This window comes from Impatiens glandulifera, chromosome 2 (assembly GCF_907164915.1).
Source record: "Impatiens glandulifera chromosome 2, dImpGla2.1, whole genome shotgun sequence".
Taxonomy (NCBI): Eukaryota; Viridiplantae; Streptophyta; class Magnoliopsida; order Ericales; family Balsaminaceae; genus Impatiens; species Impatiens glandulifera.
Window position 1 is genome coordinate 10,875,135 of NC_061863.1, and position 13,436 is coordinate 10,888,570.

General features: G+C 31.4%; 1 protein-coding gene across 1 annotated transcript; it reads right to left on the reverse strand.

The window, feature by feature from the left end:
* Positions 1-9,392: 9,392 nt before the first annotated feature.
* LOC124926418 (meiosis regulator and mRNA stability factor 1-like) lies at positions 9,393-12,901 on the reverse strand. The gene is made up of 3 exons (XM_047466642.1): positions 12,509-12,901; positions 10,594-12,277; positions 9,393-10,509 (listed from the first exon to the last, which is right to left on the reverse strand). The coding sequence occupies exons 1-3, from the start codon at positions 12,792-12,794 to the stop codon at positions 10,317-10,319; spliced, it is 2,163 nt and encodes a 720-aa protein (XP_047322598.1). The 5' UTR covers positions 12,795-12,901; the 3' UTR covers positions 9,393-10,316.
* Between the last annotated feature and the right edge of the window lie 535 nt (positions 12,902-13,436).

The window sequence follows — 13,436 nt, forward strand, 5'->3', positions numbered from 1 at the left end:
AATGCCCGAGCACTAACGGATGAAGACGAAATGATACTCCTAGACCCGTGTTCGTTCTTTGGCTCATAACGACGGCGTTTCAGTCTCAACTTGGCTTCTTCCTCGCGAGGAATGAGATGAACATCGACCGAAACTTTTGATTTTTTAAAAGTGGAACTCGGTCGATATTCAACTAAATTCAGCGAATCAAAGGCTGGAATGATCACTCTAACATTGTGATCATTTTGTCTACGATCATAGGTATAGTGATAACCTAATTATGATGAGAATGGCCGAATACAGATAAAAATGAATTTTATCTCGAATTCGATCCACTTGATCATCCAACCAACCTTGGTTGACTATAAATAACTCTCTTTAGCCAAGACGAAGTAAAGGATTAGAATCTCAAGCCTCCAATTCAAACGTCACAGATCCACCATTAAAAAATCTCAAACTATTGAAAATTTTGGAAATTTTGTGTAAGGCTTTAAGTTTCATTTCTGGATCGTCACAAAGTTTCATAAAGAATTCAGGAGTGTTCTCCAAGTCAAAGTAAGCTTTAATTCATGTTGCATTTCAAGTTACAATTACAAATTGGAATTTTTACATTTCAGTTCGACTAGTCTTGAATATTGCTTGATTTAAATTCGATTCTAAGATTATTTCAAAGTTTTTTTACTGAATTCAATTTGAACGAGTCAAGTTAAATCAAAGACACCCAAATTTGATTTTGAAAAAAAAAATCAAAATTGGGTTTTGTTCTTGATCTCTAGCTCAAGAACAACGATTTAAAATATTCTTAACATCTTTTAAAAGATTTTAAGATAATTTTGAATCAATTCCAATCGATTTAAGGTATGTTTACACAAAAACCAAATTTCCAAATATTTGGAAAAATCATGTTCTTGAATTGGTTAAAATCAACAATTGGTGTTCAAGTTTAGGTTTTATTTGATTCTAACATACATATGGAAGTTGTTGGTAAGCTTTAATTGCTAAATCAAATCCTAAAAACCTAATCGAAGCTTCTCATGCCTTCAAATCGAAGGATAGAAGCTCCAATCAAAATCCTAAAACCTGAAGCTTGATGTTCTTGGTGTCCGACCGAGAATTTTAGCCTTGGTCTGGTTTTTGACCGGAAAAACCAGCCAATCCCTCCATTCGACCAAGAAAAATATTTTAATAAAGGTTTATTTGAATTTATTTTTAAATTATAATACCCTAAACTGATATTTTTCAAGTATTTCTTTTAATAATTCTCGACTTCAATCGCATGTACTGGCATTTAAATGTTATTTTATAATTTTTATTTCAAGAAAAATTCATATATGTATAGAATTTGAAAAATAATTGGTTAAATAAAACGTAATAAAACTAAACTTTTAAACAAATAGTCAAAATTTTATAAATTAGAGATTTTTAACGGGTACGGAGAATTTAACGTGAAAGCTTTTTCCCGAGTACCACTAAACATTAAACTCAACAAAATCTCTGATAAAATTACGTTTATACACGTATACAAATATTTTTATTTCTTTTAAATTAAAGATCAATTAGCGACTCTTTAATCAATTAAATATACCTTTTAAATTAATTATTTTTAATTAGTTTGAAATAAATATTTCTTTTATTCAAATTATAGTTTGATTATCTTAAATCTAAAAAAATTATTTAAATTTGATCCAAAATTTAAATATTATTATGATTTTAAAACGTTGAAATACATTTTTATATAAATCTTTTAAATAAAACTTTTCACACACAAATTGAGGCTGAACAATTTTTAAAGTAAACCCTTCTATCAATTAATAAAGGGATTTTCAAGTATTACAATAGTTATTGCTTCTATAAACATAGTAACTTATAAATATGAAAATTTAACTTACCCTATTTTCAAATAATATTATTATTTTTAATAGTATCAAAATAATATTTTGGATTTCTATATTCAAAATAACTTAAGGAAGAAATTAAAATTTAATTAAGGGTTAATTATTATGGTAATTAAACTCTAATTAAGGAAATATGCAAAATTCCAAAACTAATTTGAGGATAAAATATTGTATTTTTTTTACCCAAATTAGACCAAAGAAGAGGTTAAAAATATTTAATTGTGATTTAATCATGAATTATGTTTAATTTATGACTTAAGGTAATTAAATAAAATACCCCAAAATTCCTAAAAATATCAAAAAATAAATTATGATCATAATTGTTATTATGATTCTTTAGATATTTTTTGTGAAATTTTTGGTGAAGAAATGGATTTAAAAGGGATTAAAAATTGATTTTTAATAACCTTTTAAATTAAAATAAAATTGAATAATCCCATGTAGCAGAAATTTTGTTAAATCTTTGTAGCAGGATCATGGACCATCAGATGAGCGCCCATATATCATCCAATACCCCATAACGTGTCAGGCCCCGCTACAACGGATCCATCGCGCAACCACCCACACTGGATCAATTAACGGGACAGACAAACCTCATTAATCAACTAGGCTGACCGTGGACAAAACCAAATGGAACTCGGTGTTCCATCACTCGAAATTATGTCGTTTCCTTTGTCTTCTTCACTGGGATACAGGGCTCGTCGAAATCGCGACCTTGTCAGCGCGATTCTTCCAGAAGGGACAACTCATGCTACGGGCATCCTTATTCCTCCAAATTCCGATCACGACTCCCCCTCATTAGCGCCTACGAAACCCTTTATCCTCCAGCCTTATCCTACTGTAAGGCTGTCAACTGCTGGATAGGATTTTGGGATAAGATTGTCGGAGGGAAATTTTGACTTCAATTACCCCTCCTTGACCGACCTTAGGGCAGTATAAATATTCCCTAACCCTCCCACTATCAAAATATTAAACAATCACTCACCAATCACTGGATTTGATCACTTGAATCTAAGCTTTGAAGATTCTAGCGAACTGGTTTTTGTCAAAACCTATTTCGACGATCTAAACCTCGATTCAGGTCCTTGAATAATTGCCAACACTCCTCATGAGTGTTCTCCCACTGTTGGTATGCATCCATATCGTTTGTATTACGATTTGTGATTGTAAAATTTGATTTCTTTTTAAAAAAATTCTTGTTTGATCAGTTTGATCGTGTTCTTAAGCTTGACTGTGTGATTTCTTTTTTAAGAATTATTATATATCATGTGTGAACTTTCTGTTGAAAGAGAATCGATTAAAAAAACCTGAATAAAAAATTTTGAAAATCAAAGTTTGAAAACTGTTTTTTTTTTAAATCTTTTTGTTCTTGATTTAAATCTGAATTTTTTGATCCAGTTAGTTGCTATACATGTTTGTTAACCTGTTTGAATGATTTCCAAGCAACTCTAATCATGTTTGATCAAACTGAAAATTTAAAATAAAGTTTGAAAATTGGATTTTTGAAATTCTGTGTTATTGTTTTTAATCTTGATTTTTTTATCCAATTAGTTGTTATACATGTTTGTTAACATGTTAGGATGAATTTCAAGTAACTGTTTCATCACTTTGATCATGTTTAATCAAATCTTGTTTTTGAAAAAAATTAAATTTTGATTCAATTTTCAAAAACTGTTTTAATGATGTTATGATGTTCTTGTTTTGATTTAGATCAACTATATTCATCATTTCAAAGCTAATAGAACAAAAATCAAACATTGAAACAGTTTAATTTAAAAGATCCCAAAATTTGACCTAGAAATGGTGTTTTAAAATTGACCCTTGTAAATGCTTCAAAATTATGATTTGTGTTAGAGATTTTGTTCTTCATGATCATATGAACTTATTGTAGCTTACGGATCATGATTTCATGATCTCAATCAAAAGTTATGGACTAGTAATTAAAAGTAATTAATGTTATAATTAGATTTATAAAACACATACTTTGATTATTTTAGAAGAATTTTTAAAAAACGTCCTTAGGTGGGCGCGGAGGACATAGCGCGAAAGCCCTTTCCTGAGCGTAAATAGACAACGAACCACATTTTTTTAGAAACTCTGGTATAAATACGTTTGCACACGTATTATTTTATTGTTTTTTATAAAATCTCTTGGCGGCTCTGATTTTCAAATAAATAATCTTTAAATTAGTTATGTTTAATTAATTTAAATCGAGTACAGATTAAATTGTTATTTAGCCTATCAGATTATTTATAATTTGAATAAATGATTAATTATTTTTACATAATTAATTTCTTACTTCTCCAAGTATTTTCAAAAATCTTTTAAAATTAAATATTTTATTATAAAAGATGTTTGACACGCAAACCAAGGTTAAAACGCATCAAACCTCGAACCATCCCACGGTATGATATTTCCTCCCATATTGCCACGTGTCCGCCTCGTCGCGACACGTGCTAAGTTATGGGGACCCTGAAGTGTCATCTCATTTTGGGACGTTACATAGCTAAATAATCCTAACATGTTACATAGGACAAATATTGTATAATCGTGCAATTTTCTGTAATTTTTTTCATTCATATGTATAAATAACATTAGAAGAACATCACGCGTTGATGGGGTGATGATCATATTAACAATTGTGAGAACTTTTCTCGTAGCTGATGCAGTTATAGAGTTTTCCGATTCATTCATACATGTATTGTTGAAAGTGAAAAAGGAGTTCATCTAAATTTAAGTGAATAATTCAAAAAGACTTTTCAAATTAAGGATATTTTTATCTCGAATATTGAATTGACCCATTAATTCTTTATAGCCTACTCTATTTTTTTACAAATAACTTAGGAGGTGTTACATTTTTCTATAATTTTTCGCAAACCTCTCTGGATAAATAATATTTTTGTGCATTCCAAATGTGAAGTAATTATCTGTACCTTATCGGTAAAACTGAACACTCAAAATTCAACCTATTTTTTATTTTTATTTTTGTGAAATAGCTGAAATGGAAATTTTTATCATAAAAAAAATGAATCCATTCCAATTTTTTTTTAAAAAGAAAAATTAAGTGATCAGTATTAATAAAGTAAATGGATAGGTGTAAATAATTTTAAATATTTTTTAATAGAATACAAATTATATTCCATGAAATTAATCAATTCAATTTTGAATTTATATATGAATTTAAAAAAGCAAAGAATAACTAATTTTGCATTTTTAAAAAAGGAAAGTGAAAAAAAAATAAAAAATTTATTTGTTTCTGTTCAAGATGGAATCCTTACTTCACAACTTCAACTAAATTATTATTCTATATTAGAAAGAAAGACAAGTTAGGTACATCTGTTTGCTTATGTTTATAGAAAACGTCATATATATATATATATATATATATATATATATTAAATCAATAACTAATACAAGTTAAATCTTCTAATTGGGTCAAAAAGAAGTAACTTAAATTTAATTAATTAATTTTTATCTCTATTAAAAAAATTATTTTCATTCATAAGATTATTCAATTTTTTTACTCTATTCTTGTGTTAAATATTGGATTTCTATTTATATCAATATTCTTAGTCTTTAAATTGAAACAAATTAAAATTTTCAATTTTTTACTAGTCTATACAACAAAATATTTTGTTTTTATTTGTAGTTATCCTTTAATAATGTTTAAAATAAAAATAGATTAATCAAATAACATATTTTTGTTCGAGATATCCTTAATAAGTCATTTTCTGAATGAAAAAATAGCTATGATTTGATACATAATAATTCGTTCCTTCTTTTTTACGGTTCCATAATAAACAGCTCTTTTATATTAATTTTCTAAGAGTTAAATTTTACTTAATTAGTATTTATTCAGATTTAGTTCTTTCCTTTGAATAGAATTAGTCTAAGCAAGCAAGAAAGAGACAAACTTTCTAAAATTTCATTTTAATTAATAAAGTAAATACTTCTCAAGAACAAATATATATAAATTTATATATATTTGTTCTTAGAGAAGTATTTACAAGTGAAATTTTAGAAAGTTTGTCTCTTGCTTGCTTAGACTAATTCTATTCAAAGGAAAAACTAAATCTGAATAAATACTAATTAAGTAAAATCTCACTTTAATTAATAAAGTAAATACTTCTCAAGAACAAATATATATATATATATATATATATATATATATATATATATATATATTAATATTAGATATTTTAAAACATAATATTAATGTTAATTGATTATACTATTTTGAATAATTAATTTGGTGAAAGAAAACAAAATATGTGATAATGGTCATATGATCGTTTTCTTTTGTGAATTATAATATGATTCTTACAACTATTTTTTAAATTATTCACTCCAAGTAAGATGTTGGATGAAACTTTTTTAACCTGTCATGAATCATATGCACTAATTTTCGAAACAACCAACTTTCAATCCATTCAGCACAGTAACCTACACTTGTCAAATTTCACCCCAATTACCTATTCGGGTTGCATATAAAGTCATTGCACATTTTAAGAAAAAAAAGCCATTGCATATTCTTGGATGGATTAACATTACCAAATTTATTCATTTATATTGAAAGTTTACCTTGATAGATTTTAAGTTTTGATTGACCATTATTATAAGTTATGCTATGGCAGATTTTAATCGTTAAGTTTTATATGCTAATGATTTTAGTAACTTACTATGTTCGTTAAAGTAAAAAGAAGTCTTGCCTAAAAGACCGCTAAAATTCGATTCTTAACTTCTCGAAACATCTAGAAGCCAACAAGCAGCAGGACATTTATCATTTCATTTAGAAATACATTCAAAAAGAGGGTACATGTAAAATTTCCATAATTGTCTGATTTTGCTCAAATGCACTCTATATGGCTCTCTTTAACAATCAACTACAACATAACACCAATTCAAAACAAAACAAGATTACTCACTCAAATCATTCCATGTTTCAGAATTGTGCCATCAAATCTTGTATCTTGCTCTTCAAGGTAAAACAAACATTTGTATCATGTCCCCATGTTTGATGGTACTTACAAAACTTGCTCTTATCGACATGTTTGGGCGGATGCAAATACTTCGGTTCCATGACTTTAACCAAGTTTTTTATTAACAAAGCCTCCAAGACATTTTCTAATGGCATGTCATATTTCTCATAATACATTTTATCCAGACTCGAACCATCATACATTTGAATCATCGTCCATTTCTGTTGTTCATGCACTTTTCCATCATCATTCGACAAGACTAAATCAAGATCTGAACGAATCTGGACTAGTTGAGATGACTCACCTTTTGTTAGAGGCGGCCCTCCATTACAAAGAGTTGTCCACAGCCATACATTTCTTGCAGCAGCAACGAGTGGAGATGATGCAGCATTCATCGGTTGTGCAAGAAGAATGTTATATCTACGCATTCTCAGCTGATGCAGAGCATTGGAGAAGTCACGGTCACTGGAAATTAACAAATAGTTAGCAGGAGCAGGATTATCAACAGCCCAGAATAACATATCTACAAGAATCTTCATATCACTTGCATCTTTAACACCTGCAATCGAATCCACTCGAGAGATCATGACCTAGAAATCGAGATTAAGAAGGAAGAAAATGAGAGAATATACCGGCAGGGACATGATTTAGGGAGATTCCAGTGCTGTTGAGTGCTTTTTGAACTGATGATGGTAAGAAATTTGTATCGCCATAGGCGGAAATGAAGATCGGTCCGCAGTATTTCAAATTTTCTAGAGCGGAGGTTATACTTTGAGCTATACAATTGAGAATTGATGTATTTGGGACCTGGCAGTTCTCGATATCCCACCAGACTGAAATCTTCGCGTTCTCGTACTGTGGCTCCGCTAGAGACGGCGAAATGTCGCCGGTGCCAGTGATAGTAACTCCGGTACTAATCATATTTCAAGAAGTAATCGTCACCTCCCCTGACTACTTACTCTTTCTTGAATCGATCTTTGGAAATTTATGATTCGATTGATGAAGCATTCAAGAACACACTAATTTTCAAATGAAATTTGGGGTTCTTGAGATTAGGGTTTGGATGTCTTCTCTCTAATGATCATAACTATAATTTCCCGCTGGTTTCAATTTGAATGGTAACATTAAACGGTTTTCCTGTTTATTTGAATTTCCCTCCTTATAAATAAATAAATATATAATATCATTAATATATTTTTTTAATTTATTTTATCACAATAAAATAAAAATTTGTAAAACATTATGTTATTTATGTTAAATCTTAAGATGACAATAGGACAGAAAATGGTTAATCATAAGCCTCGTTCTATTTTGGACATTATTTTTGTTTGCATATCATTTTATCATATTTTTTATAAAAAAAATTAAAATATTTTTAATTTTGATATTATATTATTAATTGTGTTTTTACTAGTATTCGGAACATAATCGAAGTGAGATGAGGGTGAAATCGGGAGTGGAACACAAATATCATCAACGTTCTATCCTCGATCAACTATTAGTAAAATCCCCGAGAAAAACCATCCTTAATAGACCATTTATATACATACTTAAACCCACTTTTATATATATGAATGAAAAAAGTAAACTTCTAAGTAAAAGCACTAAAGTTGATGACAAAATTAAGATTTTATACCAAATTTACAATAATTGTCTTAATTTGTACACTCTCATATTTCCTTCTTATTTATGCTAAATAATTAAGTTTGATTATATTTTAATAACTGATTTATAAGGAGAACATAGTAAAGAATGAATTGTGGTTCAATTTTCCAAAGAAAAAGGCACGGTGATATTTACCTCCTTAAATTTAAACCGTTCAAACCAAAGTCTCTTTCTTACCTCCTTAAATTTAATATTTAATTTTTTTTTGTGTGTTGACAGACTTTTGGTAAGAATATCATAAAATTGGGTAGTGTTAATATTTCAATTATTTAAATAATTCAAATAGGGTTACAATTCAAATAGGGTTACTTGAATGATGTAATTGTTGCAAAAACATATGAAAAGATTGTGAGTTATTAAAGAATTATTCAAATAACTCAGTTTAGTAACCGGATCACTAGTAGTAAAAACAAAACCGAACCGAATGAATCAACAAAACCAATCATCAAACTAGTAAAACCAAAAATCTTAAACCGACATCATCAGTTTTGTCATGCACTTTGATATACAAACCAACCGTACTGCTTACCCTCCTAAATTCTGGCTAATCGAAGTTCAAAAACCCTGTTAATACGATCCTCAAACAGTGTCTATTGGCTACAACAATCCAGTTACTATACCCTATCAATCAAAGTACCAAAATTAACCTATGTTTACAACTTCAAATATTAAATACACTAATATTTTAATAATCCAACCCAAACAATCTCAGCAGTCCACTCATGTATCAAACAACATTTTCTCCCAAAAATTAGATTATTTGAAAAAATATATAAACATTAAACAAGCCCTAGGTCTTCCACATAAACAAGCATTAAGACATGTCCAGCCAAGGACACTAATAAGAATATATGTACCAAAAAAGCAAGCACTAACCAAGAAGAGACATATACCATTTGGAAACTGCAATCATTTCATTCAGGAAATGTATTCAAAAGGGTACATATAGAAATCCCTTAACAACTTCACATAAGGTAAATAAATAACAACAAGCCAGAAGATTCAATTCATAAAACACATTGACATGAAATTAAAAGGTACAAACAAAATACTTCACCTACATAACACAAGCGTACAAACGCCCTTACCTTGGATATGAGGCATATTCTGAAGCGTAACCAAGAAAATTCTGATTCATCGCATCTGAAAATCAAGTCGCCGACAAACTTCCATGAACTGCTTTATCGGTTACAGTTTCTCCTAATAACATCATTAGCTTCACAACATAAAATTCCATTCAGGGCATCATATTGGTTACAGTTTCTCCTCACTCACTGCAGCAGCAACCCGACACTCCAATACCAACCAAGGGCCAATACTTCATCAACAAACAACAACAACAATAGGAATATGTATGGAAAAAAACTTTTTTCCCTACGATTTCCCATTCTATAGTATAACAATTGGGCGATAATGTTTAACATTATCATACTCCAGTCAACTTCAATGTTGAAGAAATCATTATCCATCAATTTAATGATTCTCCTCAACTACCCATTGGAGAAATCATTTCAACAGATCAAAAGATTCTTCAAAGTTCAGCCATATATTTAGAAATATAGCTGAGAGCTATTCCAACCAACATCCGTCCTTTTTTTGTTTTTTTCTTCTTATTTTGCATTTAATCTTAGCTGAGATCTTCTCAGTCAACTCCAGGTGTCTACTAAAGGTAGAAACATTATTTATGGAGAAGAAAGGGCCTCAGATACGCTAATCCTACTACTTAATGACTAAATTTCCACATCCAAACCGCCGTGTACCAACTTACTTCCCTGGTTATTATAAGTAGTAATTAAAATTAAGCTTGTGCACCTTCTTTGTCAGGTGCTTTCTGACTATTCTCCTCAAGTTGAATGTTAACAGGCTGCCATCCAGATGGATTATGCGTGATCCACTTCTTTCCATGGACCATTATATGTACAATGTGAAGTATCTCACCAAGAACAAGATCTTTCACGCACAACCTTTTGATTATAGTAGCAGCTTCATACCTTGTGTAATTAGAAGAAAAAAAATATTATTACTGAAAAGAAAAATTCAAATGAATGGATGGATGGGAGTGGGGCACCACTTACTTGCATTCAGAAGCCATTATTGCTGATCTTCCATCAGAGGATAACAGAAATTTCCTGACCATGTTCCAGGTTGATTTTGGATACTTCTTGACTACCCATATATTCACACAGTCCCATAATTTATCATTCTTACCAACATACAATTGCAAAGCACCTAAACTCTGCTTTACAACAAACTGCAGATCGAAAGCACTCTCTATGGCTTTCTTAACATCAGTATTTCGGTGTCTAGAATCTCCATAGCGGATACAATCAGCTAGGTTTGATTCAGTTGGCATAATCTTTTCGGTCTTTAGCGTGTTCAAAGCAAGCAAGATAACACCAATTTGTCCCATGACATATTCAGAAGGTTTTGCGGATTCAAAAGTGCCCCAGACAATATTGCCATCAGTTGATGCAGAAGGTGATGGTCGTTGTTCTGGACCATTCTGATGGATGTTCTTTTTTGGTGAATCGTGTTTAAAAGATGTGTCATGCATAACAGGTCTATTTTGAGGGTAAGGTACATTTGCATGACTTGAACTCTGGTTAAAATTGTTGTGTAGTGGCTTTGATTCACTATGTGATTGGAAATTAGGTCTTCTAGGACTTCCAGGAATATTTAGTCTGCCAACTTCAGGCATACTTATTTGAGGCCCATGAGTAAAGTTTGGCACGAAAGGTCTGGCATTCGTGAAAGGATCGGGGTGCGAGGAGTAGCTTAGTGGTGTATTGATGTTATTTGGCCCCACGTTGCGATGAAAATGATTCTGGAGTGGGGTTTGATTATTGTTGTTGTTGATCGATGGAAGGTCAGAATTTCCTGACGTGAAATTCTGAGTGGGATGTACTTTCGGGTGAATAAAGTCCTTAGGATTTTTGGACTGCTTCTTAATATTGGTTTTAGAATCTTGGACCCTTACTGGAGTACCTTTTTGGCCTCCTGAATTCTTCCAACTCTGCTTCCCATTCTGTTTGATATTGGATGTTTTACCATCATTTGGCAAACTATCCGTACCCGATTGGGAGCCATTACTCACCTTCCCCTTCTGTTTGGTATCAAATGGTCTTCCATGATTTGACAAATTATCAGTACTCGCTTGGGAGCCATTATTCAACTTACTCTGCATCCCTTTCTGTTTGGTATCGAATGTCCCTCCATCATTTGACATACTATCTGAACTCGATTGGGATCCATCAATCTGCTTCCCTTTCTGTTTAGTATCAAATGTTTTTCCATCATTAGACAAACAATCAGGTACACTTGATTGGGAGCCATTATTCATCATACTCTGATTCCCTTTCTGTTTAATTTCCGACGTTCTTCCATTATTTGAAAAACTATCCATACTAGGTTTGGATCCATCAAACGTAGAATCTGAAGGATAATTTTTTGGTGTATCCGTAACAGAGGAGGAGTTTGATTGAGCCTTGACTATCTGATTTGCTTCATCCTTTGATAGAGGCGGGCCGCCATCACAAAGAGTTGTCCACAGCCACACACTTCTCGCAGCAGCAACGAGCGGGGCTGATGCATTCTTCGGTTGTGCGAGGATAATGTTGTATCTCCTCATTCGCAACTGATGCAGTGCATTGGAGAAGTCACGATCACCAGAAATTAACAAATAATTAGCAGGAGCAGGATTATCCACAGCCCATAATAACATATCCACCAAAATCTTCTTGTCACTAGCATCTTTGGCACCTGCAATAATCACATACACATCCATTCATTACTATAACAAACAACAAAAGAAATGTTCAATTTTGACTTATTCCCTAAACAAGTCATAAGGTAAAAATAGAAATTCACAAATAAGAAGGAGAAAAAACAAGTCTTATTTAGGATGTATGAAAACAAGAGCATAAAGGAAGCTTTCAATGTCAGTTCTAAGCAAAATTCCTAGATAAAATCGAGAAAATGAAGGTAAAATACCAGCAGGGACGTGGTTTAGGGAGATGCCAGTGCTGTTGAGTGCTTGTTGAACTGATGATGGTAAGCGAGTCGTGTCTCCATAAGAGGATATGGTGGAAACAGGACCACAGTATTTCATCTTAACGAGAGCCGAACTTACATTTTGAGCTATACAATGAGGATCTGACTTCTTTGGAACTTCACAATTCTCGATATCCCACCATACCGAAATCTTCGCGTTTTCGTACTGAGGTTCCGCAAATTGCGCTGCCTGAGACGGCGAAATCCATCCATCGATGCTCCCCATCTTTCTCGGCGAAAACAAGAATAGTATGCGTAATCCCTTCCCCTCCCTCTCTCCCCCTCCCTCTCTCTCTCCCTCTCTCTCTCTCTCTTGTTCTTATGAAGCCATGGAATTGGGGTTAAGTCTTGTCCGGAGAGAATTTCCGGCAAATAGCTGAAATGACGATCATGTCCTTCGCTAAAGCAATTAAGAATTGAGATTGACTTATGACGACGACTCGTTGCTTACGGGTTCTTTTCAAACGATACTACAATGTAATGGATGAACCGGGTTCTTTTTAGCATATGGAGTGAATCGGAATTCGGACAGACGGGGAGGGGTATTTCAGTCTGGAGAATAATTTTTCATCTTTTGTAATTATTGTACTGAGGGAGAATCTATGAGGAAATGTATATGAATAGTAATATTTAAATACTAATAATATAAAAATATTAAAACTAATAAAATAAATATATATTAATGTTTAATTATTTATATATATATATATATATATATATATAAATTCATGATTTAAAAATTAAATTAGAGAATTCTCATAAATGGTGTTAAATACTATTTTAACTAAGAGGTTGTTCAAATTTGTTTTTTTTTAAATAAGAGAAAAAAATAATGATGGGATGATTTTATTGAAGTGATTATTATTTT

Coding starts and splice junctions, on each gene's coding strand:
- LOC124926418 (XM_047466642.1), bottom strand. CDS start 12,794: ATGGGGAGCATCGATGGATGGATTTCGCCGTCTCAGGCAGCGCAATTT. Junction 12,278..12,508: donor CCTAAACCACGTCCCTGCTG/GTATTTTACCTT, acceptor TGATTATTGCAG/GTGCCAAAGATGCTAGTGAC. Junction 10,510..10,593: donor ATAATGGCTTCTGAATGCAA/GTAAGTGGTGCC, acceptor TAATTACACAAG/GTATGAAGCTGCTACTATAA.